The sequence below is a fragment of the Panthera onca genome, chromosome D2 (assembly GCF_046562875.1).
Source record: "Panthera onca isolate mPanOnc1 chromosome D2, mPanOnc1 haplotype 2, whole genome shotgun sequence".
NCBI lineage: Eukaryota > Metazoa > Chordata > Mammalia > Carnivora > Felidae > Panthera > Panthera onca.
The window spans coordinates 74,947,632-74,975,588 of record NC_138349.1 but is presented as its reverse complement, the minus strand read 5'-3'; the positions used below and the strand labels follow the sequence as shown (position 1 = coordinate 74,975,588).

Sequence of the window (27,957 nt, the reverse complement as noted above, 5' to 3'; positions counted from 1 at the left end):
CCTTTTAATTTCACCAGGTTCGTGCTGTATAGTGTGCTAAGGCAGTGCAATTCTCCGACCAGCGAATCATAACTTCCTAAAAACAGGGGCTCTGTGGAGTGGGAGAACCGGTTTGCACCTAACTGATACCTCCTACATGGGGGAAAGCGGCACCTTTCTGAGTCAGGAGAAAGAAACTCCATTCACCAGCTCATTCATTTATTTGTCCCCCTAACCCATTCCCAGCCTTGATGCCAAAAGGAGCCGAGGTGAATGGAAATTGCTACTTAATCTTACTAGCGAAATGACAGCTCCTTAAAGGTGGAAACTTTTTGGCCGCAACTGTGATTTTTCATTCTGTAACATGGTGACACTATTAAGTAGGAAGGAGCACTGGAAAATAAAGCATTCTAGGTCAGGGGTACACAATTTCGAACTAACTTTTGTTGTGGACTGTGACAAGGCTCATAGAATTGACCATTGTACGTCCAGCGCTCACACCCCTATAACTTCGTGCTAAAATGCGGACACTTCACAGAATATGGGTTATCGTTTGTTTTGTTTGTTTTGTTTTAATTACTGGGAACCGGAAAGGTTGGCCTGAACACCCACCGCACGAAAATAATCAAGAGGTCGTCTACCAACAGAAAACAACTTCAAAAGTCTGGAATGTTGAATTCTGAGCCTAAACCACTTGTCAGCATCCCAAAAAGGCATGTCCTGACATGTTTTCAGTAAAAGAGGGCTTCAACATTCCAGGCTTTTAAAAGAATGTCTCCTGTTACAGCTAAAAGGGACCGTTTATCTTTTTCCACACTCTGAATTCATGGAATCTGGAGGTCTCGTTTGGGACGCTCATTTTAAAATACGTCGAGTAATTTCTACATGAGAAATAAAGAATATGGCTCCTTTTTATTTTTTTTTTTTTTGTTTGTTTGTTTTGAGAGAGAGAGCAAGCAAGCCAGGGAGGGGCAGAGAGAGAGAGAGAGAGAGAGAGAGAGAGAGAGAGAGAGAGAAAGAGGGAGAGAGAAATTCCAAGCAGGGTCCGCACTGTCAGTGCACAGCCCGATGTGGGTCTCAAACTCATGAACCATGAGATCATGGCCTGAGCCGAAACTAAGAGTTGGACACTCAACCAACGGAGCCTCCCAGGCACCCCAAGAATATGGCTCCTTTTTGGTTGTAGAAAAGTAGTTGACGTGAAACCTTTACATATAAGTGCTTCCCACCAACACCATCTTTGAAATACATAGAATTTAAGAAACTTCATTAGGTTTTTTCATGATCAGACCCAAATAGGTGAAAACCATATGGAAAGTTATGAGTAGTTAACGATAGTTTGACGTTAGTTAACAAATTTCAAAATATCAGGATTCCTAGAACTTAAGTCTTCTAACATCCTTTATAAATTCAGTATATAGCCAGCAAAGAAGCCACATGGCTATTAAGCAGTGGAATCATGGGTGAGAATACAAAAAAACCTCAAAACAAGTTTCCACATCCTGCTGATCTATTCAGCCAAATGCCTGTCAGTGTATGGAACGGTTTTTTTGTTTTTCTCAGCTGAGGTCCTCTCGAGTAATCTAAAGGGTCCGTCAAGAGTATATTGAATCTTTGCCCATTTTATTTGAAGTATATACACACTCTTTGCCCGAATATGTGTATAACCTTTGCTGTTTTATAAATTTATATACACAATAAGGTGGTCTCTTGTGGAGAGAAATATTTTCCGTAAGTCTCGAGAGACTTTAATTGGGCACATTAATGCTGATACAGATGCTTTTGCCCTGGCTAACTTAAACTAAGCACAGACCATGGCTTAGCCACTCCTGGCCTGGGATCTGAGCCCAAACCAAGCAGACATAATGTTCTCAGATGATGTGATGATCTGGGAGCCACTTAACCTAGCGACTTTATTTGGATGGCACAATGCCCCAAAATAATGGGCAGACACTCACTGGTCATTTTTCTGCGTTGTTTTGTGATGGCACGCGTGTCAGAAGATGTCGGGCTTGGGTTTGTCCAAATCTCCCGTATTCCCATTAAATCATCCACCATACGAAGGGTCGGAGTAGAAATGGTGTCAAGGTCAGCGTCTCCTCTCCCACTAGAGAAAAACCCGGGCCCGGGGGTATCCAAGTGGCCTGCATCAGGTGACCTGCCAGGTGGATGAGGGGAACCCCATGGTTCCTCAGCTATTTCCCGTGCAGGCGTTTACATGTATGTAAAAAAAGAACCTGGGAAGAAAACAGAAATAGGAGGTAGCCCACCAGTGGGCTAAAGAAAGAACTGCAGTTTGGGAAACCTGAATGCTGGCCGTTGAAAACAGCAGCACCTTTTCCTCGAAGGCCAAGGCTTCATGGTCTTGGTCCCCCCACTTTACCAAATTCGTAAAGTGAACCGACACGGATGTGTCAGTCATGGTGACGGATAACGAATTGATCTGTTAATGCAAACGTAGGTGGGTGGGTAGGTAGGTAGGTAGGTAGGTAGGATGTAGCATAACAGCAGTCTGAAAAATGTTGAAAATCTCGCTGTCTCTGAAATGCTGAGAGATAACAGCCCCTAGGAAGTTCACGTGTGTGTCGTTCCCAGGCATGTTTCGGACCAGTTTCCTCACTCAGGAATTTGCTTGAAGGGCTGAGAAGGCTTGCCAATGAGTCCATCAGAGTTCATCTGTTTTTGCATTTTAGCCGTCTGTGACAAGCTTTTTAGTAAACACACTATATTTAGGCCGTCACATAGGAACTCTCTGTCTCTATTTCTGTCTACTAGTGGTCTTTTGTGAGGGCACACACTCAGGCGGTCTGGTCCCCTGTACTTCTTCCCTGTATCCGCTCAGTTCTGAGTGTGAATCTTAATGGTCTCAGGTTTTGCACTCCCCTTGGCAAAGAGGTATCGCCATGTGGGCGCAGGGGCGGAAGTGTTAATGCATACACACATTTACTCTAATTAATAAATTACAGTCCTCGACGAGTCTTTTTTCTTCCTCTCTTCCTTCTGCAGGGAGCTCTCTGTGTCTCCTTTGTACATAAAACTGATCACACACACACACACACACACACACACACACACACACACACATCGGAGAAATAGTTTTGCTGTTATTTAGCTCTTTGGGTACCAATGGAATATCACCTATACACATAAAATAATTGTTTTAAATAACACTACTTTTTGTGTGTTTTGTTTTCTGTTCTATCTGTTGTGGAGAAGCTGTTGGGTTGGCCCTTAGTTCTTCTTCCAGAGGAATTGTTCTATACATAGGTGTAATTCAGTGTGTTCTGTGGAGGGGGTACATTCGAGATCTTTCTACATGGCCACCTTGGACTGGAACGCCTTCTTTTTATTTGTTTGTTTGTTTCTAAACACATTAGGCTAGAGCGAGTAAACCACTAGGACAGATTATTGCAACCCTATTGGTAAAGGCCAAATTTTCCTGCTGATTGGCATTCTTTTATAAAATACATTTTCACCTTATCAAGAGAAAGTCAGTCTGGTTCATACTGGCTGACTTCTTTTTTTCTAAGGGTTTTTTTAAAAATGATTATTTATTTATTTATTTATTTATTTATTGTTTAATTTTGAGAGAGAGAGAGAAAGATAACATGAGCAGGGGAAGGGGCAGAGAAAGAAAGAGAGGGAGAGAGAATCCCAAACAGGCTCCACACTGACAGTGTGGGGCTCGATCCCACGAACTTCGAGATCATGACCGAGCTGAAATCAAGAGTTGGATGCTCAACTAACTGAGCCACCCAGGTGCCCCGGGCTAACCTCGTTTTCATAAGAAATACAAACAATGACACTGAGGGCTTATTTAAATAAGTTATGATCATTTTGCTTCCTCTAGCTCCTTCATAATCATGAAATTCTATGAAATATCTGACTTCATGTTTTTTCTTTTCAGTGCCCCGCAGCCCATTGTATTTGTCTGAGTGCAAAGTAGTCGGGATTGGAATCCTACCATAGGAATTACATGATTTCATGAGATTTTCCTTTGCTTTGTAAGGAAACAGGTCATAAAGAATTGGAAGTACAGTATTCCAGTTTGGTGACTGCCCAAATCATATCCTCACCCAACTAAATCCCAAAATGGAAGTTTTTATTTTTTTAATATTTATTTATTTAAAAAATTTTTTTAAATGTTTACTCTTGAGAGAGAGAGAAGGATAACACGCGTGGGGGAGGAGCAGAGAGAGGGAGACACAGAATCCGAAGCAGGCTCCAGGCTCGGAGCCATCAGCACAGAGCCTGATGCGGGGCTCGAACCCACGAACCCGCAAACTGCAAGATCAAGACCTGAGCCGAAGTCGGACGCTTAACCAACTGAGCCTCCCGGGTGCCCCTTTTTAACGTTTGTTTATTTATTTTGAGAGAGAGGGCAGGGTGGAGAGAGAGAGAGAGAGCACACACAAGTGGGGAAGGCACAGAGAGAGAGGGAGAATGAGAATCCCAAGCAGGTTGCACACTGTCACTGCAGAGCCCTGCTGGGCACCATCTCATGAACCGTGAGATCACGACTTGAGTGGAAATCAAGAATAAGACACTTAACCGACTGAGCCAGCAGGCACCCCTGGGATGGAAGTCTTTTATCCTACTGCCAACATCAATTTTTATCTGAAGTTTATAAAGACCAGCACAAAATAGTTTGCCATTTAAGGAGTCCCCTACCAGGCACAGTGTGGTGGCAACTGTCTCTCACCCCCATCATCTCCCTCTATCTGTTGTGACTGTTTGCTTTTCTTCGGATGGCATGTCTTGTGAACTATACTACAAGTACTTTTTTCCTATAAACATAGAGATTGGCAAATCTTAACATTCTTTTTGTCAACACTCACAAACGTTAACACTCTTTTGCTAGCTTTCTACCCTGTGCTTGCATGATTTTTTAACATTCAAAATGCAAACAGAATCTTCTAGACTATACCATTAGACAATAGGACTCATATCTGGATTTCAGTTCTGATGCTTAACTTTAAAGTTACTGCAGGCAAATCACTTAATCTTTCAATACCTTAGGTTTTCGTTTCTGAAGAAGGATGACAAGATCATAGAATTTAGGCTTGAAACAATCTTTTTTGAACGTCCATATGAAAGGCATAATAAATACTAGGCGATCATATTATTCTTAACCTTTTAGAATTGTAACATCTTCCATTTTTGCAGTCCCCTTACTACCGAAAAGTGTACTCAGAGGAGTTACATTTTAAGGAAGTAAGCTAATGAAAGAAAATTTACCACCTTAATGTTTTCAAACGTTACCCTCGAAGTATATTCACTATTTTGTCAGCATCTTCCTAGTGCTGTCTTTTAAAGGATTTTGGTGAGTGTCTCGAATATCCGCTAAACCCGCATTCAGACATTTTTCCAGAAAAGTACATTTCATCATGCCCTTTCCAAAAAGTCAATAGGAGGGTTCTGGCATCCAATGGCTGTTGAATTCCCTCCAGTTCTCCTACAAATTTCCTTGCAGACTGAGAGAGTGTGTGACCTCAATCTCTCCTTTGTCTGTATTTTTCACTCAGCTCTTTAAATTCTGACACAGGAAGTACTTAGCCTCCATCCAAGACCCCAATTTTTACTCTAAATGGGGACCCGTACCTGTGTTTACACACAGGCTGGTGACTAACAGCTGCTGATTCTTAGACCCTCCACAGACAGTTTATCTCCTCCACATGCAAAAGTCTCTTTAATATCTGGATGCTTTCTGTGCACAGGGGAGGTAGGCTACGGGGAGAGGTCAAACAGAGGGAAAGTATTTCTAAAAAAGTATATTTGCAATTGAAAAACCAGCAGAACTGTCTCCTAAAACGCTATTACTTAGAAAAAAGGCTCCCCGATTACAGAAGGTTCCTGTATGTCATGACTCTCTGTAGTAGGCACAGACGTATTCCCATAAACAAGTATGTTCAAATGCCTACGTATAATTTTTTTAAAGTAGATCAGCCCTGAATAGCACATGCGCCCTTTCAGTCTTAACGGTGGTTTTGCATAAGGAGCTGAGGATGTTATCCACAAAAAATCCACATGACATGCGGCTGCATTTTTTTTTTCTCCTTCAAATATGCCAGGGTCAGAGTTTAAGAAGCTCTAGTAGGGTTGCAACATCATGCTATTAATAGAAACTGCACTCTAAAGAATGAAGGCTGTGATTCCACATGTGGATATAGGGTGAAGTGCATGAACTCAGCAGTCTCTAGGAATATCACCTCTTGGGCAGTGCTCCCCGTGCAACCCTCCCCCAGCTGTGTGTCCTCAGGCCAGAGTGCCCTCGGGGTCTTCTGGAAGGAACCTTTTTTTTTTTTTTTTTTTTTTAACACTGCCCTGTGGGGTGTCAGTACAGGGCCCTGCTGTGTTAACAAGAGCATCATCTCAACTGGGGTAAGCTCCGGGGACCAGATTCAGACTTTAGATGTTTAATGCTCACATGGCGGAAGCCCATGGAAATGTCCGTGCGGGGAGGTCAGATTTGTTCTACCCACTGAGCCATTGCTTAGAACTGCTCCCTCTGGCTTACCTTCCGATCGCTTCCCTTATCCCTGCTCTTTTTGGATGGTATCCTACAGAATGGCTCTCCTTTTGCTCCTAGACTGTGATTTTTATTTAAAAAAGAAAAAAAAAAAAAAGGCCTTAGAAATTAGAGCTGGAAAGGACCGTTGCCTCATCTAATCTCGGCAGAAGTGTTCCCCGTGGAATATTTCCTTTAGTTCTTAAGACAAATGGCAGCATTTCGGCGATCTGGTGAAAAGCCAGCCTCAACCCACGGCCCCACCAACACCTGGTGCGGCGTCCACCTGCCTGCCTGTCCACCTATGAACGCGTAGGAGGGCCCTGCAGCCAACCTGGTAACCTTGACTCTGAAAGGCAAAGATTATCATAATGCTCTTCTGAGAGGACCAGCAGCCTTAAGCAAGAAGGCAGAGTCTACGTGACTAAAACATACCAACTTCCTCTTTCATAAGTCATCACATGATGAACTACAATTACAATTCCTGCCTTGTCTCTGCGAATTGCAGACGCATTGCCTCACCCTAGAAACCCTGCTTCTGTGTGTGGAGGAGGCGGCCGTAGCTGCTGCGGCAGCCGATTTGGATGGGATCCAACTCCAGTCTGGGCCGGCAGGGAGGGCGGTGGGTGGAGGACAAAAACAAAGCTATGTTTACTTAGCATAGATCGATAAAGCTGCTTCAGAGCTACATGAAAGGCCAGGCAGCATGAAAGACTTTTGATACAATATAAGGAATTGCTGCTCTGGATCCAGGGCCAGCCTTAACCCCCTTGATCCCGGCCCCTTTTATGGCAAAGAGAGACCAGAAGTAAACCAGCCTCTCCATGCTCTGGCAGGCATTTCGTTAGGGAAGTTACAACAACTCTGTTTCAACATTCAACTCACAGTGTAATATAAAAAGGAAATGCCCTTCGTTTGGAGAACACAAGCTCTGCTCTACAAAAATCCTTACTTTGTACCTCTCAAGGCAGCATTTGTATTTCAGGATTTCTATTTTGGGATGGAACGGCAGGCTTTCCCTTGAGGTTATTACAGTACCAGCTTGCAGGTAAATGAGTATAATTAGGCCATGGCTCTAACACAGAGTTGTTTTCTTTTAATGTTTCAGTCGCTGCCTAGTGGGGCCATCTCTTGGGGGTGTTCAGATGGCCAGTCTCGCTGCAGCACAAAGACTGGAAGTGTTCCACATCAAAGTCACGCGCTACAATCAGCGGCACAGGGACTGCATGGAGAGTGACCAGAGGGACACGTCCTCAAAGAGGTTCGAGACAGCAGGTACTAGGGGTGACGAAGCCCACTGGCACCAGCTGCTCCAGGGAAGGATCTGGGCAGGCCCTATTCTCCCGGCTAGAAGAGGGTGAGGCAGGATTGCAATTGCAAGCAAGATCCGGGAACAGATGGGGAGACCTTTATGGCAAGCACACCTTCTCTGGAAATCCCCAAGAGAAGACATGCAGGGTTGGCCTGTAAAAACACTTAGATCTGGCATTACGCTTTCTGTGCCACTTTCGAACAGGTTTTTTCATGTGCTTTAAGCAGCTCCCTCCACCGTTTCTCTAAGGGTGTTTTTCCTCTTCCTTGTGGTTAATCCTTTGAAGCAACCTGGCATTTTCAATAGCAACAACTAGAGAGAAACGTCAGCAGGATTTTTTTCTCTCTCCACCTACCAATCCAGTTGTAGGAAAGATAATATAATTAGTACCCTGTTCTTCCCACACTTAACCAGCCCATTCCAGTCTCACGCAGAGATGTGGGCCTGTTTTCCAACAAAAGAAGCTCCAAGGGCCGCCCTTCCAGAGTTGAAGTGTCTAGGTCCCAACTGAGGGTGACTAAGCCCGCGTCTATTAGTCGGTAAGACTAACGACCAGCCAAAAGTGATTTACCCGTAACACACACCAGCTCCTCCTCCCGATACAAGTGTGAAACTCAAGTGCTCACTTCAGTCTGGGCAGAGGCTGTGGCCGCCAACAGTGGCGGGGCGGGCAGGCTCTGGGGCCGCACCCGGCTTTCGCGCGAGGCGGGTATGCACCCGGCCAGGGACTGCCCTGGCCTGGGCCGCGCCGTGGGTCCCGCCCCACTACGGCGCCGGGGACTTCCGCCCACGGCCCGGACCCGCGCGACAGCCGCCTGCGGGACCCGCGAGCCGGCCGCCTGGCCAGCCACCCCCACGGCCGGCGCGGACCCCGGCGCCCGCGCCCCGCGCCACCTCCAGTCCAAGTTTGGGCCCGGGGGCGGGGCCTAGAGGCCCACAGTCGCCGGAGGGGGCGGAGCCTGCGCGGTGACGCGGCCGCGCTGGCCGTAGACCCCGGATCCCTGGAATGTGCATTCGTTCAATGAGGCCGCCAGTGCCAGCGGCGCCGAGTCACGTCCGCCCGGAGCGTGCGCACTCGGCGGCAGCGGCGCACGCGGGCCCGCGGCTCTGCGCCCACGTCACGCGCCCGCCGCGCGGTCCTACATAAGGCGGCCGGGTCCGCCAGCGCCGCCGCGAGGTCCCTTGCTCGGCAGGTTGAGCCCGGGCTAGGAAGGAGGGGAGGACGGGGGAGAGAGGAAGCCTCGATATTTGCGAGGGGTTCGGCGCTCCCGCTTCCCTCCGGAAGGGCTCCGCCGAACGGCGAGTGGACGCGGTCCCAGGCTTAGGAACAGACTCTTAGTAAAACTTAAGGGGACTGGCGGCGCCTGTGTCCTTCAGAGACAAATGCGCGTGTGAAAGCACTTGGTGGAGTTCAAATGGGACTCCTTAACAACAACAACAAAAACCTGTGAGCCACGTTAGATTTAAAGTCCCCATCCTCAAGAGAGTGACAACACCAAGTCACAAAGTGGCCTTGCTTTTAAAAACACGAGTTTTGGCATGATTTGGCCTCAAGCTTCTGGAGGGGAGGAATCCTGGCTGAGTAGTGGAGGCAGCCGAGCGGGCGGAGGGAAGCAAACCGCGCCAGCGTCGCCTTCACTTCGGGGACACCGGTCGCGGCGCGGGCGGGCGGCGCTGCCCCGCGGGCGGGCGCCGAGGAGCCGGCTCTCCCGGCAGCGCTCGTTCTCTCACCGCGCGGGGGGAGGGGGAGGGCGCGAGCGCGGGGGAGGGCGGGTGCGCGCGCGAGGGGAGGGGGCCCGCGCAGGCGCCGTGCGAGGCTGTCGAAGAATCAAGTCTGTAGAAGTGGAGCGGTCGCGGCGGCAGCAGCAGCAGCGACGGCGGCGGCGGAGCTGAGGCGGGCAGGGCGCTGACGCGGGCGCTGGAAAGCGGCGACGCCAGGAGCTGTGAGAGAGCAGCGGAGCGACCCGGGGCCCGCGCCGCGCCCGTGCTCCACGCCGCCCGGCTGCCGCCGCCGCCCCGGCGCGGCATGCCCCGCCGCTCGGGCTGAGCCTGCCCCGGCGGCCGCCCCCCGCCCCCCGCCCCCCCGGCCTCCCCGCCCCCCGCCCCGCACTCCGCGCCGGCCGCCGCCGCGACCTGCTGCGCTCCCCCGCGCCCGCGCGGCCCGTCTTCGCTCCGGTCTGGAGGCCGGCCGCGGCCCCGGCCGAGCTCCCGCCGCCGCCGCCGCCTCCGCCGCGCCCGCCGCGCCGCCCCGCCGCCCCGCCGCCGCCCGCCCGCGCCGGCCGGGGGGACGTGCTGCCGCGGCTGCAGCCCCTCGCCCCGCGCCCGCCGCCCCTCGTGCCCCGGGGGCGCTGCGCGGGCGCCGAGCCTTCGCGGGCTTTGCCGCCGCCGCCGCCGCCTCTGCGGCCGCCGCCGCCGCTGGTGGGGGAGACGCGGGGTTGGGGGGGGAGGAGGGCGCGCGTGGTGCCGGCGGGGAGCGGCGGCGCCCCCTCCTCCTCCTCCTCCTCCTCCTCCTCCTCCTCCAGCGCCGCGGGCTCCTCGGACATGGCCGCGGCGGTGGCGGTGGCGGCCGCGTCCCGGCGGCAGTCGTGCTACCTGTGTGACCTGCCTCGCATGCCCTGGGCCATGATCTGGGACTTCACCGAGCCCGTGTGCCGCGGCTGCGTCAACTACGAGGGCGCCGACCGCGTCGAGTTCGTCATCGAGACGGCGCGGCAGCTCAAGCGGGCGCACGGCTGCTTCCCGGAGGGCCGCTCCCCGCCCGGCGCCGCGGCCCCCTCCGCCGCCAAGCCGCCGCCGCTCTCGGCCAAGGACATCCTCCTGCAGCAGCAGCAGCAGCAGCAGCAGCAGCAGCTGGGCCACGGCGGCCCCGAGGCCACCCCGCGCGGCCCGCAGGCCCTGGAGCGCTACCCCCTGGCGGCCGCCGCCGAGCGGCCCCCGCGCCTCGGCTCCGACTTTGGCGGCAGCCGCCCGGCCGCGGGCCTGGCCCAGCCGCCGACGCCGCAGCCGCCGCCCGTGAACGGCATCCTGGTGCCCAACGGCTTCTCCAAGCTGGAGGAGCCCCCGGAGCTGAACCGCCAGAGCCCGAACCCGCGGCGCGGCCACGCCGTGCCGCCCACCCTGGTGCCGCTCATGAACGGCTCGGCCACGCCGCTGCCCGCCGCGCTCGGCCTCAGCGGCCGCGCCGCCGCCTCGCTGGCCGCCGTGTCCGGGGCCGCGGCCGCCGGCCTGGGCTCGGCGCAGCCTGCCGAACTGAGCTCCCACAAGCGGCCGGCGTCCGTATCGAGCAGCGCGGCCGCGGAGCACGAGCAGCGCGAGGCGGCCGCCAAGGAGAAGCAGCCGCCGCCGCCCTCCCATCGCGGCGCCGCCGACAGCCTGGCCGCGGCGGCCGGGCCCACCGAGCTGGGCGCCGAGGGCGCGGGCAAAGGCCGCGGGCCCGGAGAGCAGGACTGGGTCAACAGGCCCAAGACCGTGCGAGACACGCTGCTGGCGCTGCACCAGCACGGCCACTCGGGGCCCTTCGAGAGCAAGTTTAAGAAGGAGCCGGCCCTGACTGCAGGCAGGTTGTTGGGTTTCGAGGCCAACGGGGCCAACGGGTCTAAAGCAGGTAGGGGCGGCTGTGGAGTGAGGGGCTCTAGGGGAGAGAGGGGCACGCAGAGCAGAGGAGGGGGTGCTGTTTTCCATTCGCTGTTCTACCCCGGCCCAGAAACAACAAACACCCAACTTCCTGATCTGCCTGAGGCGGAACCAGTGCTTAGTGGCAACGTGTTCATGTGCTGAAGCAGCATAACAGAGATGAGTCAGACTGGGCTGATAGGCACTGACACAGGGTTTTCCTTTCCCAGCACATTCTTGGATGGGAGCATGAGGGCACCAGTCACCTTTTAACCTGTTGGGGGACGTTGGCGATCGAATGCGCGGTTTAACCTGGGGACGTGCGTGCACGTGTAGAAACAGGCTCCTGGGTGCATGCTGTGTTCTGTGGCTTTTTACAATACCGCCTCGGAGCCCCACGGGGTCTAAGTGTCCTAACTTGCACTTGAAACTCCTGTGAGATTTTATAGACCAGCTCTGAGAGAATGGAGGTTCTTTAGGGGGTCTTGTTTCGTGTTAGGAAGAGCGAGATCCTTTTTAGCACACATCCACTTACTTCCTTTTTTTCCTTTTCTTTTTTTCTCTCCCCCAGTGGCAAGAACAGCGAGGAAAAGAAAGCCTTCTCCAGAACCAGAAGGTGAAGTCGGGCCCCCTAAGATCAATGGAGAGGCACAGCCCTGGCTGTCCACACCCACAGAAGGGCTCAAGATCCCCATTACTCCTACATCCTCTTTTGTGTCTCCACCGCCACCCACTGCCTCACCTCATTCCAACCGGACCACACCGCCTGAAGCGGCTCAGAACGGCCAGTCCCCCATGGCAGCCCTGATCTTAGTGGCAGACAATGCAGGCGGCAGTCACGCCTCGAAAGACGCCAACCAGGTTCACTCCACTACCAGAAGGAATAGCAGCAGTCCACCCTCTCCGTCGTCTATGAACCAAAGAAGGCTAGGCCCCAGAGAGGTGGGGGGCCAGGGGGCAGGCAGCACTGGAGGACTGGAGCCAGTGCACCCTGCCAGCCTCCCAGACTCTTCTCTGGCAGCCAGTGCCCCCCTGTGCTGCACCCTCTGCCACGAGCGGCTGGAGGACACCCACTTTGTGCAGTGCCCGTCTGTCCCTTCGCACAAGTTCTGCTTCCCTTGCTCCAGACAAAGCATCAAACAGCAGGGAGCTAGCGGAGAGGTCTATTGTCCCAGCGGGGAAAAATGCCCTCTGGTGGGCTCCAATGTCCCCTGGGCCTTTATGCAAGGGGAAATTGCGACCATCCTGGCTGGAGATGTGAAAGTGAAAAAAGAGAGAGACTCGTGACTTTCTGGTTTCAGAAAAACCCAATGATTACCCTTAACTAAAACTGCTTGAATTGTATATATATATATCTCCATATATATATATATATATATATATATATATATATACACACACATATATGTATATATATACACACACATATATATATACATATGTATATATATATGTATATATATATATCCAAGACAAGGGAAATGTAGACTTCATAAACATGGCTGTATAATTTTGATTTTTTTTTTGAATACGTTGTGTTTCTATTTTTTTTTTTTTTTTTTGACGACGAAAGGTATGTACTTCTAAAGGCATTTTCTTCTTTTGTTAATGTTATTAGCATATCTTTGTGCTTTATTATCCTGGTGACAGTTACCGTTCAATGTAGGCTGTGACTTGCGCTGCTTTTTTAGAGCACTTGGCCAATCCGAACTGCTTCTAGCTGTATTTGTATGCACTTATTTTAAAAAGAAAAAAAAAAAAAAGCCAAATACATTTTCTGACATTGTAAGATTGCCTTACTGTCTGTTATTCCTTACTGCTGGCTCCTCTCTCAGGCTGGAGGCCAGTTGGTGGAGAAGGAAAGGAAATGAGTGAAGTGGGCGGCATGCCAGTGGGAAATATCACCAAGTTTCCCCCAAAACGTTGTCCTCTCGGAGTAGTAGGAAAATAGATGGCGAATCTTTCTCTGTTTCGTTCTTAAAAGTTCAGTTGTTGGGATATTAATGACTGCCTGGGAGTTGCTGCTGAGAGATTTTCAGGACTCGTGTGGTTTTGGGGGGGGAGGGGGATTTTTTTTTTTTTTTAAAGGCAAAGTTGACCACTGTTCACTGCCCACGTGATCAGTTGTAAGCTTCCAATGCTGCCTGCTAGCCGGTTACATAATACACGATTCAGTGACTGAGGGCGGTGACCGCGGATGGCGCGGCGCACAAGGTGGCACTGCCATCTTTGAACAGAGCCTGGCTCTGCAGCGCCACTCATGTTTTGAAACCCCCCCCCACCCCCCCCAGAGCTCTGTTTGTTGTTGGTGTCGTCGTTCCTTTGAAAAGAGTCTCGAGGGAAGTTACGGTTCAGGTGAACTTGGAGATTGCGGGATTGGTTTCGTTTCTGTTTTGTGTTTGGTTTTTGTTTTGTTTTTGGTTTTGGGTTTTTGTTGTTTTATCATTTACCTGTAGTGCTATTGCTGTTGGTACTCTCACCTACACCCTGTTTCTAGCGAGTGCTAAATACAGTATGGTACAATGACAGGAACAGCACATAGTGCTGCCAGGACTGCCCGTGGGCATATCAGTGACAGCCCAAATGGGGGTGGAGGAAACCTGTAATTTCCTTCTTACGTGTGTTTGACATACCAAGTGAATAATACTGTTCTTCTGGAAAAAAAAAAAAAATTTTTTTTGATAAACTAGTGACAATTAAAGTAAGGGTTTTAATAATAGACAGGCCCCACCTCTCAAACTATTCTTAGAAACCTTTTGTAAACTAGTTTCTTTGGATCACTATTTTGCATCAGTAAACTGATTTTTTTTTTTTAAACCAATAAATCATCTGTTATTAGAAATAGTTGGCTCACAGTGATACTGGTTTTTCTTTTGTGCTGTTACGATTTAACATTGACAGGAACACTATACGAAATCCTTTTATGTTCAGGTGTTTGTAACTTGGCCCTATAATTAGGCTGAATCATGGCTTCAAGGTCTACTACAACTTCTGTGTATCGTTTACGACCTAGCTTCTATTTTAATTTGAAGATAGACATTGTTACCCTCTTTAGATTCTTTTTTAGTTATGTTTTTGTCTTTCTTTTTTAAATTGCTCAAATATTTTTTAACGGTCGAGTTATATTAACACTTGAAAATCAGATACTGCACCAAATACAGTATTTTTCTTTTTTTTTGGTAGTGTTTTTAACGAGCGCACCTATAATTAATGCTGTGCAAATTCATGTTACCGGTCATTGTTATATTACAAACAGACTTGCATGATTAACCAGTTTGTTGTTACACTTTTTTTTTTTTAATTGGAGCATCAATGACTCAGATCAGACTGGTTTCTCTTATGTAAATGCATACATGCAGAAACACAGAGTCCATTTTACATGCCCATAAAGACATTTGTAAAGAATTCAACTATTATGGTTTGTTGTATAAATGTGTATCTAAGCACTTTATTATAAACTGGAATTTGACCTCATAGATTTTTACAAGTTGATCAGTCATTTGACCTGATTCGTGGTAGCTATCTGTATGTTTTGCAATCTTAATACAGATAAGCTTTCCAAAAAGATTATTAATAAAGAACCATCCTGCTGTTTTGAGTAAGTCTTTCCAGCTGTGGAGAAGACAGCCTATGGATTCTCTGTGCTGGTGTTTAAGGAGGGGGAGAGTACGGACAGCTTGAAAGGGCTGTGTTTGAGATTACTCCTATGAAAAACTAAGACCTGGAGGAGTCTGGCCCTTGGGTGGCCTTCGTGGAAGGCTTGCAGCTGTAAAATGTTGATTGGGGTTCTTCTTCTGGCGTTCTCTTAAGTTAAAAAGTTTAACATTGGGACATGGGTTTGATCTTTTGTTGTACCTGATGACAGTGCAGAGTCTCCACAGCTGGATAAAAATGTCAGAAAGCTACTTACTGTACACGGGCAGTATCCGATTTCAAATCCTAAATATTTCAGCTGTGCTTTTAATACTCAAAATATTAGGGGATGGGGTGTTGAAGCTTTCCCTTTTTTGCTTTACCAATTTATAGAATATAACAGATGTACTGTCTTTCATGTGGCCTCACATTAAAAGTTATGAGAACGTACACATGGTTTACAACTTTTACTATATACCTTCCCTTGGCCACCAAGTATTTTTAAAGTGTGCCACCTTTTAACCTTTACTTTTTTTTAAGTTGAAGGTGATACCTTTTTCTATATATGATGAAACTCATGTCAACTGAAGTGAGTGTAATCTCATATCAACATTATTATATTTTAAAATCACGCTATGGAAATATCACCTGCATTCTGTCATTTGTCAGATTTACAGTACCTTTTTTTTTCTTTAACTTTTAGCATTAAATAAAAATAAAATTGGGAGCACTGAAAATTTTCTGAGGCCTTTTTTAATGTTTTAAAGTTAGCTTAGAATGGCTATTATTGTAATCACTAATGGCAATGCGACCAAAGGATGTGTGGGCTTGGGGTTGGGGTTTGACTGGAAGAACAGGAGGTAAAAGACACAGAACAAAAAGGCAACTGATGGTAGGGGGGAAAAAAAAGTGCTAGGGACCGGGGAAAGGGCAACTGGATAGGGGAAACCGATTAAGAGAAGAGCGGAACAAAGTACAGCCAGAAAGTACTTGTTTATTTTCAACTTGTAGTAGAGCCAGCCCCTGTACAACAGGAGACTGGCAGGAGATCCTGTCCACACCTCAAAGGCTATCGAGACCAGGAGCTACTCTCTGGAAAGCATCAGAAGAAAACAGCCATGTTGGGCCACGTGAAATGCACCGAAGACAAAAGGGGGAAAATAGGAGCCTGCCTTTTGGAAAGCATTGGAATAAAATGAGAGCGAAAAGCCAGGGGGATTCCTGATGTCTTGAAACCTGAATTTATAAATAGAGATAAAAGGTGGGAAGCACCGGGAACCATTTGCAGACTACTGTCTACTCGCACATAGTAAGAGATGTTTGCAGCTTTTACTCGTTTTATTGATCAATGGCTTGGCAGACTTCTGTGAAAGGAAGTTGTGAAGCTTACGTAGAGTTTGGGGATAGCGTACACATAGACTGATTTACTACGTGTTTTAAATTAAACAGCCACAGTTAATGTGTAACTGAATATTTTTCGGTTGGGGTGGTCCCGTAACTCGGACCCATGGCTGTATGTGTTACAATAATTTCTTTTTATTAGTAGGCTGTTTAAGGCAGTTTTCAAGAAACCGTATTCTTAATAAGTTAATTACAGCTCATGATACGCAACACGATGTTTCATTTAGGGATCAGGTTAAAAGAAATGTTAAACCGTTGACTTTAACGTAAGAATGTTAAATTTTATTTTTAGTAAAATTTAAGAGACTGCAGCTTGCAGAAGTCATTTTTAAAATTTCAAAAGCTCCTCTCAAAGTAAACTTTAATGATTGCATTCAGTTTCCAGTTAAGAAGACCAAACGAGCCAGACTCTTGATGTGGCAGATGTCTTTGTTTATTTCCCAAAGGAGGGAAAAAGTTAAAGGGAAAATACAGAGAACTCCCTTGAATTCCTAGACTTAAGTCCCTTGTTACTCAAAGTTGTTTTGCATATGATTTATAGATGGTTTTATTTGGTTTAGTGAAGAGTAAAATGTTTCTCTTCCTGATTCCAAAGGGTATGCGTGGAATCATTCAGAAAAATGTTCAGTTGTGTGTAGGCCACTAGAAGTCCTGAGTCACCCTCATTTGCTTGCCTTTTCTTCAGAGGGAACAGTGTGAGAAGACACGCCTTTCCTCTGTCACAGACCAAGGTCAGAGGCACCAATGAATGGAATACATATTTACCTACTTCATCATCTGGGGCTCTAGAAATGAGAGGCGGGGTGGGGATGCTATTTAACTCCTTCTGTGCCACTGGTTAGGCCTCTGGCAGCAACAGTATTGATTACAATCAAATAAAAATTATGGTGTGACTTCGCAGATTATTAATTAGATCCTTTGTTGCTGTTTCTCTTGACAGCCTGCATTTTCCTCCAGTTATGAACCCCTGACAGGAATTTAAAAGGCACAAAACTATACAAAAAGCCAATTTGTAAATTACTTAGGAGGTCGGAGGATGGAAAGTGACGGATTTATGGATTATCTGTGGATTTCTCTATTAATCCCCAGATAAATCCATTATTAGGGATATCCACACTATCCCTATTTACCATTAACTAATTTGTACCTAATTTAACAGTGAACTTTGTTTTAACCCATCCGTCTGTTAACCTGCTGTTGCCCCGTGTTCATACAACTTCACATGCTTGATTTAAAACAGCTTTCCTTTTTTAACTTGAGGTATAATTTTTTTAATTCTAGAATACGAAATCAACATCAGCATGGATCTTTATCACAGCATATTGTGTGCTTCTGTGTGGCACTAAGCCACGTAAAACAACCCATACAAGCTACAGACGAGGTCTTTTAGGGCAAAAAAGTACGCCCTAGGCAAAATCATTTTTAGAATCATTTAGACATTGGGTCGTAAAGCCGTTCTTTTATTTTGAATCTGAGAAACAATCGAGCAAAATCTCCTTAATAGAACAGCCCTATCAGAACGGTATAAACAGTCTTAAATATTGCTTTGAAAACAATGTAGCCCTTTAAAACTGAAAGTCTTAGTAGAACGAGTCTTCAGTGCACAAAAAATTTATCACAAAGTCAGCCATGAAAATCCTCTAGGAGGTGATTTACTTTTAGGTCAGACAAGGTCTGGATAAGAGACCACAGGATTCCTAGTTTAAATTGGAAGCATCAATACACTGGTTGATCTCATCTTTTGAATGGACTTTAGAAGTTGGATTGCATAATCTAAAGAGCCTCCTCTGGCAGTTCAGTTAGACGCCCTTGATGCTGAGATAAGACATCCTATATAGAGTAGTAATGTCCCATTTGAATATTTCTCAGTTTATATTTTGGGGAAATCAAATATGGTCTATAATCTGTAGAACCCATCACTTAACCACTTTTGCTTAGCAATTACTATTTCATTCTTAATGTCCCTACTATCCATTAATATTCAGATGCTTACAAGGAGACAGGCATCACGCACAACAAAGGAGTCACGTTTTGTTGTGTAGGTTATTCAGGCAGCAAGTTTAGCAGACCAGTCCTTGGGTCACTGCATACTTCTCTGCCTTTTAGAAAATCTCTTTCCCCTGGCAGTTCAAATCGAATCTTTTGAACTGTAAATATGGCTATTTACATTGCCAGGAAAAAATAAGTCCAGAAACATGTCCTCAGAATTAAGGGCCAAAGTTTATTTTAATGTACGGTGAGAGTTTACTAAAAGTAAACCTTTATTGTACGATTTTAAAATATTAACCACACTCATATAAGAGTTCTGCAGAGAACTGAAACGTAGGAGTAGGGATGGTCTGGGGCCGAAGACATCAACATTTTGTTACACACAGCCTTGGCTTTGGGCCTTCCATGTTCTCCAAAGCCTGAGAGACGACACGGGAGCTGCAAGACAGAAAAAGGCTGTTGCATGCCTTAACCCAGGCTAAAAGGCCTCTTACCTCCGTTTTGTTATTTCTGCCTCCAAACAGCATTCCAATTAGCTCTTTTTGGTGATAAAAGATAAAGATTTATTGTACCCCACCTACAACTGGAATCAGAATTTCACAGGAGGGTCACAGTCATTAGAGAAGGTTTTTGGAATACTATTCTCTAAATAAGCACCATGTGGGGGTGTTGCTATTATTTAACACCTATTAAGTAGGCACATCATTCTAGGCTTTGAACAGCTGAAGAGTCCGGGCCCCAGCTTTCTTGGAGCTTACAGACAATCCCGCAGACAGGCAGGGGAAGGTCGGTGCGCTCGATTAAGGGCACATACTGAGCAAAGTTTAACTACTTGCTGGTTTCCTTCCGCGAGTTTGGAAAATACATGGTCTAGGGCTAAATTCTTAACCTGGAGGATTGAGTCTCGTTCTAGAACTTCTAACCGGAACCTCGGTAGGGCTGTGACACAGGAACGCAGTCCGAAGTCCAAAGTGCTGTCACACAAGAAATTCATTATGCCCAGCATGCAACCGTCATGCATGAAAGGGGCCGCTGGACCTCGGTTATCTTCCTACAAATCAAGAAGCCATTTGGAAACATCGGGGCCAGGTCAAAATCGTCAAACTGTAGCCTTGTCTTTCTCCACTTTTTTTTTTTTTTTTTTTTAATTGTTGCTCACAGTGGCGTTTTTGAAAAGGAAGAAAACAGCCGCCAGCACTGCCAAGCCCTGTTTACTGGAGGGGAAGGAAAGGGGAGGCGGCTCCCTGACTCTCCGGCAGCCTGCGTAAGGGCCTGCGCCCACGAGGGGACCTTGCTGCGGTTTCCAGCGCGGCACCCTGACTCACGCCGCGCCCGTGTTTATTTATTCTAGAACTTCTGCCGGGGCCGCACGGCCGCCGGCGCAGCGCCTTCGCCCCGCGCCCCGCTCTGCGCACGTGGAGCCGGGCGGCGGGACCCCACGCGGGCGGCGGCGCCCGGACCCGCCCCGCCGGCGCGCCAGCTGCGCGGCTATAATTAGAGAGGAGCCGCGGCCGCGCGCCCCCGCCCGCGTGCCCGCGAGGGCCGTGCGCGCACGCGCGCGCGCGCGCGGCCGCCCGCGTGCGTTCCCCGGCCTCGCGCTCTGGACCGGTTACCGAGTCGTGCACCAAATAAAGTAAAGGTCTGGCTCCTGCCGGGCGAGGCGGGCGGGCGAGCGGCGTGCCAGCCGGCTCCGGGGTGTGGCGAGCCCTCGGTTGCCCAGAAAAGATGCAACGCGCGTCAGCAAGAGCCTTGGCTGCTGCCGCGAGGGTCCCTGACGCGCTGCCGGCTGTCCCGGGTGGATTTTCTAAGTTGGGGAGGGCGCATGACAAGAGCTGCCCCAGATGTCACTCCCTTTTTGGAAATCATGAGGCTGCCTTTTTTTTTTTTTTTTTTTTTTTAAACGACTGTGGCTATAATAAGGCCAACGGTCCACGCTGGTGGAGTAAACTCTCATACTTAAGGGGCATCCGTCTTCGGGGAAAGCACACCGAGGCACGGGTGCGTGTCCATAAAAATGTTATTTATTAAGCGAACCTCAGGACATGCCCATATGGGTACTACAGAGTCAAATAAAGTACTGCAACCACCGACTGCCTAAAAGGGAGTTGCCTTTTTACAGAGAGACCTTTATTAAAATTACAGCAACGGCCAAAAAGTTTTTTCTTGCGTCATAGCACCGTTGGGCGCTGGAGGTGCCCCGCAATCCATGGACTTCTAATTTCCGTTCATTGTTAGATTCAATACTCTGCAGTAACGTCTCAAAAAAAATCCAAGAAGCATGACCCCATCCTTGCACAAGATGACGCCGAAATGGCATGTAGTACCAGCCTTGGAGTGCGGGCCGAGGAACTTCACTGTGGACTGAGGGTTGTGTAATAGTTTCAGGCACGAAATCATTTTAGAAGCGTGGGATGAATTCCTACAGAACCGTCCCCTCCTTCTGTATTTTATCGAAGAACTCGCAAGGTTTCTCAGGTTGCAGCTCGATTCCTACGAAGCTATTTTTGCTCTTTGCCCGAGCCCATTGGTCTTGACACAGCATCGCTAGAGTCACCCGCTCCGCTCCTGGACAAAAGACCTTTGAGAGCGAATTCTGCAGAGAGAGTCTCTCTGAAAACACACCTCAGAATTGTCCAATTCTGTCCCAGACACACGACAACACTGGAACAGAGGTCAGGACGTCTCCAGGTGTTCCTGGGCTTTGGGTGATCATTTCAGGTAATTCCATTCATTTTTGTGTTTCTATGTGCCATTATTATTATTATTATTATTGACCATGTGCTTAACTTAGTGGGGCAAAGGAATCAAACTGGACTGTCTCAATGACAGCTTTTTGGTTTTTCATCCATCGGCCAGACATAAGAAAGCACTGGGTGTGATACCCATTAGGTACTTGGGCGCCATGAATGTGTACCACTAAAAATATAGATGCTTGGTTATTATATTAAAGAGGAAATAGCAAATGGTCTTGAAACACTGGAGAGAAGGGGCTCCCCCTGCTGTCATCATAGAAGCTGCATCGTCTCTCTGGCTAGAGTAGCAAGGACATCTCAGGGTAAAGCATAGTAGCCGACCATTCATGAAGTTCTCATCACCTTGGGGGACGTATAGTTCTATTGGAAATAAAAAAAAAACAAAACACAGACCACGAATGAAGGCAATGAATACTTTTCTTAAAAGTTTCCTATGCTCACATTCATTTGCTGAAGGGTCAGCGTCCCTATAAACCACTGAAATGGCCAACCCAAGTCCACAGATGGCTTTAAAGGCAAGGGTGGTAATTGCCACCTGGTGGCAGGGGGGATTGGGGTGAGCCTGTGTTTGAGCATAGTGTGCCTTTTTTTTAAAAAAATAATCGATAAAAGTGACGTATGACGAAAAATAAAAGAACACCACTAAATTTCGACCTTGGTAAAAATGTTGGATTTGTAAAAAAAACTCGTTTCCTTTTCCTATAAATCACACTCCTCTGCACATGGGTCTTTACATCTGTAAGTAAGCCTTCAGAGCTCATGAACACCACGGATTTGTAGCCCTGGGAAGAACTCGATGGCAAACATTCCCTGAGTGAAGTGTCAGCCGTGACCAGACCGAGCCGGAGGTCATTCATCTGTTTGCTGAGAGGTTGAGGACTTGGATGGAATTAGTCGGGTCGAAGGTCTTCACGGATGAGGTCAATCGCAAGCAGTTAGGAAGGAGAGGAGAGGGGCGCCTGGGTGGCTCAGTTGGTTAAGCCGTGGACTTCGGCTCAGGTCACGATCTCACGGTTTGTGAGTTCCAGCCCCACCTCAGGCTCGCTGCTTTCAGCACAGAGCCTGCTTTGGATCCTCTGTCCCCCTCTCTCTCTGTCCCTCGCCCACTCGTGTTCTCTCTCTCTCTCTCTCTCAAAAATAAACAAACATTTTTTTTTTTTTTTAAAGAAGGAAAGGAGATGGCCTGTGCAAGCTCTGAGAGATTGGAGAGGAAAAATCACCAGATGAGAACCCACATCTACGTGGGTGTGGTCACGTATTGATTCATTTACTGGTTTGCTTATCCCTTCCCTCCACTCATGGTAAGGAAGGCAGGCTCTTGAGCTTTGGCCACAGCTCCACCTCTCTAACCATAGCGCTTAACCCTCTGACCTCAGCTTAATTATCTGTGAAATGGGTTAAGGCTATACCTACGTCGTGGCATTGTTGTTGAGGGGATTGAATGACAGGGTTATGTAACACGCATAGTCAGCGCATATTAAGTCCTTGTTAAATTTGGGTACATCAGCCTGCGGTGCTGGGCTCTGGGTCGGAGTTAGATAGTTGTTAAAAAACAAAAAACAAAAAAAAACACCAGTGTCTTCAGGGTCACCTGAGTGGCTCAGTCCGTTAAGCATCCAACTTTGGTTCAGGTCATGATCTCATGGTTGGTGAGTTCGAGCTCCGCGTCGGGCTCTGTGCTGACTACTTGGAGCCTGGGGCCTGTGTCTCCCTCTTTCTCTGCCCCTCCCCTGTTCATGCTGTGTCTGCCTGTCTGTCTGTCTTTCTCTCTGTCAAAAATAAACATTAAAAAAATGTAATCATGAATCTGGTCACCTCTCTCCACCTGATGGAAACCATCATCATCTCTTGTCTGAAGCACTGCAGAAGCTTCTTACCTGTTCTTCCAGCTCCCGCCCGTCTTCTCTGCAGTTTGTTCTCAGTTCAGCAGCCAGAATAAACCTCAAAGATACTGGCCTGATCTTGTTTCTTCTTCATCCAAAGCCCTACGATAGTTTTCTATCTCCTTTAGAGTCAGATGTGAAGTCTTCCGCTGGCCTGCGAGGCCGTGCTACCTCTCAGACCTGGCTCGGACCCTTGCTGGCTCCATTTTAGCCACACTGACATCCGCGCTCTTTCCTGACCTTGCCGAAGAGGCTCCTGCCTCAGGACCTTTGCATTTGCTCTCCTCTGTTTGGAATGGTCTTCTGAGATGTACGCATAGCTCGCTCCCTCACTCCCTTCAGGTCTCAGCCCCAGTGTTCCTGTTGCTGTTGTAAACATTCCCACAAATTTAGTGCCTTAAAACAACACAAAATAACTGTCTTAGGGTTCTGGATGTCAGGAGGGTAAATTTAAGATGTTCACGGGGCTGGTTCCTTCTGGAGGCTTCTGGGCAGAACCCATTTCCTTGCCCCTTCCAGCTCCTAGAGGCCGCCCACATTCCTCGGCTTGTGACCCCTTCCTGCCACCACTCTGAACCCTCGCTTCTGTCCTCACGTTGCCTCCTGCCTCCCTCTTCTAAAGACTCTTATAATTGGGGCGCCTGGGTGGCTCAGTCGGTTAAGCAGCCGGCTCTCGGTTTCACCTCGGGTCATGATCTCATGGTTGCTGGGTTTGAACCCCACGTTGGACTCTGCACTGACAGTGTGGAGCCTGCTTAGGATTCTCTCTCTGCCGCTTCCCCACTTGCACACACGTGTACTCTTTCTCTCTCTCCCTCAAAATAAATAAACTTTAAAAAAAAAAACCCGTATAATTACACTGGGCTCAGCTGAGTAGTTCAGGATACTCGGCTTATCTCAAAATGCTTAACTTAATCAAATCTGCAAAGTCTCTTTACCAAGCAACATCCCGTATACACAGGCTCAGGGTGTTAGGATGTGGACATCTTGGGGAGGGGTCATTACTTAGCCTACTGCATGCGTACTGTCTATAAAATAACCGTCCCAACTTACCCCCCATTCTAGAATCCTGTCCCTGTTTCATTCTTCCCCTTAGCACTGTTCCCCATCAGACATTGTTTGTGTCTGTTGGTTTATAACTTTCTGTCTCCCCCGCGCCCCGACCCCTGCATGCCTTGGAGTGTAAAGCCTACGAGACAGGGCAAAGCACCCCCCTGTGGCACAATAGTGGGGGGCGTGGGCATGTTCTCAGTAAATATTTGTTAAAGGGCTGAATTTAGTCTCTGATCTTAATGAGGGGAGTGTGGTGCAAAATAGTGAACGGTAAGAAAAGAGTCATGGGGCACCTGGGGTGCATGGGGCTCAGTGAAGCGTCTGACTTTTGCTCAGGTCATGATCTCGCAGTTCACGGGTTTGAGCCCCGCATCAGGCTCTATGCCGACAGCTCAGAGCCTGGAGACTGCTTCGGATTCTGTGTCTCCCTCTCTCTCTGCCCCTCGACAGCTCATGCTCTCTCTCTCTCTCTCTCTCTCTCTCTCTCAAAAATAAACACTAAAAAAAAATTTTTTTTTAAAGAAAAAAGTCATAAAAATGTATTTGGAAGATTTCGTGGAAACACGATCATTGGACTGCAGAGAGAGAACATCAGGAGGGCTGCACGGAGGAGGAAACTGAAGGGGGCCAGTGGCAGGGCAGGGCTTGGGAGAAGGAAAAGAGCTCAGCCAGGTGGGATGGATCTGGGGATGGTAAGCAAGCACGGGGATCCTACAGGAACTGTTTAGCCAGGCAGGAGGAGGGTCCAGGCGGACAGATGCAGATTCAAAAAAGCAGGAAGAAAAGGTCAGGGGCATATGCTAAGGAACCACATCAGAGTCCGAAGGGTGATGTAACCTGAGATGCTTTCTGCAGGGGTAGGAGGTAGGGGGCGGGGTTTCAGGTAAAGCAGGAGGTAGCAGGCAGGAAGCGCATTCTCCTTGGGGGTGGGCGGTAACAGCCTCTCCCAGGGGGCCCCCCAGAATGGTGAGAATGCATTCTGATGGCTGACCCCAAAGAGTTCAGCCTGCTCTGAACTTCCACCTTCTCCTGGCACAGGAGGAGAGAGGAGGGCGGCAGGGGTGGGGTGGGGGGATGTGCAGCGGCTTGGCTCACCTAACAGCTCCCCGGGGGTGGGGGTGGGGGGCCTTCCAGGCTGGTTGCAGCTGTTCTTTTATAGAAAGATTTGGCCAAGAACAGTGTGAAACGGTCACAGTCACGACTGCCTTGACTCCACCAGCCTGGCTGTGCCCTTGGATAAGTTCTTGGGTGTCTCTAAACCTCAGCCTCCTCATCTGTAGAATGGGGATAAGAATAGTGCCTACTTCTTCAGTTTATTGTGAGGGTTAAGTGAAGTGGTACATTAAGTCTCCTCGGGGCAGTTATACCATAAACCCAGAGTCTAGTTCTTTATCCCCGAACAGGAAGCACCCGAGGCCCCGGGGGAGGGGGGGGTGACCAACCATCTTCTCTCCCCTCACCCAACCCCTAGAGATCTCACCACTCAGGTCTGCCCCCCCCCCCCCCCCCCCCCCCGGCCCTCTGTGGACAGATCTCTCTGATAGGCCTTCTGGGAATCCATATTTAAATTGCAGCCCTCCACCTCCAGAGTCCTCTGGCAGGGAATCTCCCCCACCACTTCCAGTGGGAGTGGATTTCCAGCCCTTCGTCCCTTCTCTAGCCTGAAAACTCCCCCCTTCACACTTGGGTTGTGAGTCTGCATGGCTCTCCCCTGCCCAGCCTCATCTCGGGGATCTCTGGCCCATCCTTGGCCCTGGTGGAGAGGACAGAGGAAGGCCACCAGGTTCTGGGAGCCGGAGAGAGGCTGGGATGGAGAAGCCTGAGGCTGCTTCAGTCCTGGTTCTGTCTCTCTCTAGCAGCAAGGGCCAAGGTCAGCTTTTTCATTTTTTATTTTATTTTTTTAAGGTTTATTTATTTTTGAGAGAGAGAAAAGACAGAGTGCGAGTGGGGGAAGGCCAGAGAGAGCGAGAGGGAGACAGAATCCGAAGCAGGCTCCAGGCTCTGGGCTGTCAGCACAGAGCCCGATGCGAAGTTCGAACTCACAAACCTCGAGATCGTGACCTGAACCGAAGTCAGCCGCTTAACCGACTGAGCCACCCAGGCACCTCGTGTTCTAGATTAACCAAATGTACATATCACACACCCTACCACAGGTAAGGAGGGAATGTTTAATACCTATAGTATTAGGTATAGAACCAAGAACTTGAAAAGGCACTGTAAGCTCTAAGGTAATGTAAAAATACTGACTTTTACTACTTAACCTGGGATTTCTCTACCGATAGAAACTTTACCCTACCTGAAGTTAGGGACTTACTTCCCCTCACACATAATTTACAAAAATATCAAGACAACTTTGCTCTGATCACCTGTAAAGTATTGATCCAATAGTGTTCCCCCAAATCCCCAGCTCATCCTAAGGACACAGCTCTTTCTGGGAGGCGGTTCTCATGGTTATGGTGCAGTTACAAACCCCTGGGTCACATTTCTACGTGGCCTTGCAGAAATGTTACGCTCAGGTTGGCCATGGGCTCCACGGTGGGGGGCGGGGGGGTCAAAGTCACCAGGAAAAACTGCAGACTTCGTCCCCACAATGCTGGGAGAACTCGGGGTTAGGCTGCCCTGGGCACCAGTCCCCATAGGAAGGCCACAAGAGACAAAGAAGTCTGAAAACAGATAGCTAAAGAGGCTTAGTCTTTGGGCAGACCTGAAAAGAGACTGGAGGTACCCTCGCTACCAAAATACGTAACGTGTGCTAAAGGGGGTGTGTAAAACTAAGTGTGTCTTACTTCAGTGTGTGTGCTAAAGATTTCATGTGGGATTGCTAATGTGGGAGCTACTGCCTGTCTGTTCCGTTTTTGCTGAGTCACAATAAATGTAGTTCTAAGCGACCACGGAGGCTTTGGGAAGACATGGTCACTCTACGGGGCAGGAAGGGGCAAAGGGAGCTGCACAGAGGAGGAGACACTGAAACTCCTCGGCCCCGGGCTCCTTCGTCATCCCACCATGAAGGCACACGTCTACCCCAGTCCTCAGGCCAATCTAGGCATGACGAAGGACTTCTGAGTGCCTCTGGGTCCCAGGATCACCTTGTACCACTCGCCGAGTTCCCATGTGACCGCCTGAGTGTCCTTCCTCGCCCTATCCTAGAACCACTGCCCCTGGGGAAGGCTTCTAGAAGTTTCCGTGGCTCCTCAGTTACAGCTCTCAGCTACCCCCTCAAGCTATAGTCTCGAACTGTAAAGGGAACTCATTGGCTCTTGGACCTGAAGAATCCACAGGCAGGTCAGCTTCGAGTTTGACTCACTTCAGGTTTGAGCCCGTGTCTAAGGGCACGTGAAGTACTGTAGCCCATGGGACTGGTGACCCCTGGGGCTGAGCGGTCTCCACCTGCAGGGTCACAGGCAGCAGCCCTAATCCCTGGAGAGGACAGCTGCCTGGAAGGAGGGGTGCTCCCGCCCTGATGTCAGAGTTAGCCCCGCATGGAGGGGCAGGGTGGTGGCTGGTAGGCAGGTAGATGTGTGCGCCTCAAGACTTCTTTGTTCCTGATCGGTCTTCCTCTTTGCCACCGAGGGAGTGATCCCCAGCACTGAACTCATGGTGACCAGCTCTACACCTGTTAGGACACGGGCCGAGCTTTGGGGTGCCACGGGGAGCCACTGGAAGCCGAGGAGAGTGACTCACCCTCTGTTGACAGAGGTGGCATGGCCGGGACAGAGAATGCAGGAGGAAGGTGACTGGAAGACATGTTGGGACAGCCCAAGCGAGGGGGCTGTCTCTGAGATTTTGATCTGTAATTTGTTTTTATATGTTGAAAAAAAAAAATACCTGAAGTGG

At 48.9% G+C, this 27,957-nt stretch overlaps 2 protein-coding genes across 4 annotated transcripts in view; both read left to right on the top strand.

Annotated features, from left to right (window-relative positions):
• The first annotated feature begins 10,159 nt into the window (after positions 1-10,159).
• Positions 10,160-13,200, top strand: IRF2BP2 (interferon regulatory factor 2 binding protein 2). Of its 2 annotated transcripts, none has more exons than XM_060642849.3 (2): positions 10,160-11,403; positions 11,983-13,200. In XM_060642849.3, exons 1-2 carry the CDS (start codon positions 10,341-10,343, stop codon positions 12,696-12,698), a joined length of 1,779 nt encoding a protein of 592 aa, XP_060498832.3. In that variant the 5' UTR covers positions 10,160-10,340; the 3' UTR covers positions 12,699-13,200. The 2 variants fall into 2 exon arrangements, with proteins under 2 accessions (XP_060498832.3, XP_060498833.3); XM_060642850.3 differs by having other exon boundaries at positions 10,161-11,355.
• Positions 13,201-15,878: 2,678 nt separating this feature from the next.
• Positions 15,879-27,957, top strand: part of LOC132685480 (uncharacterized) — a 78,232-nt gene continuing 66,153 nt past the window's right edge. For both annotated transcript variants that reach the window (XM_081790549.1, XM_081790550.1), the window contains exon 1: positions 15,879-21,152. The gene's annotated coding sequence lies outside the window, so the exon portion shown is untranslated. The remainder of the gene's footprint in view (positions 21,153-27,957) is intronic.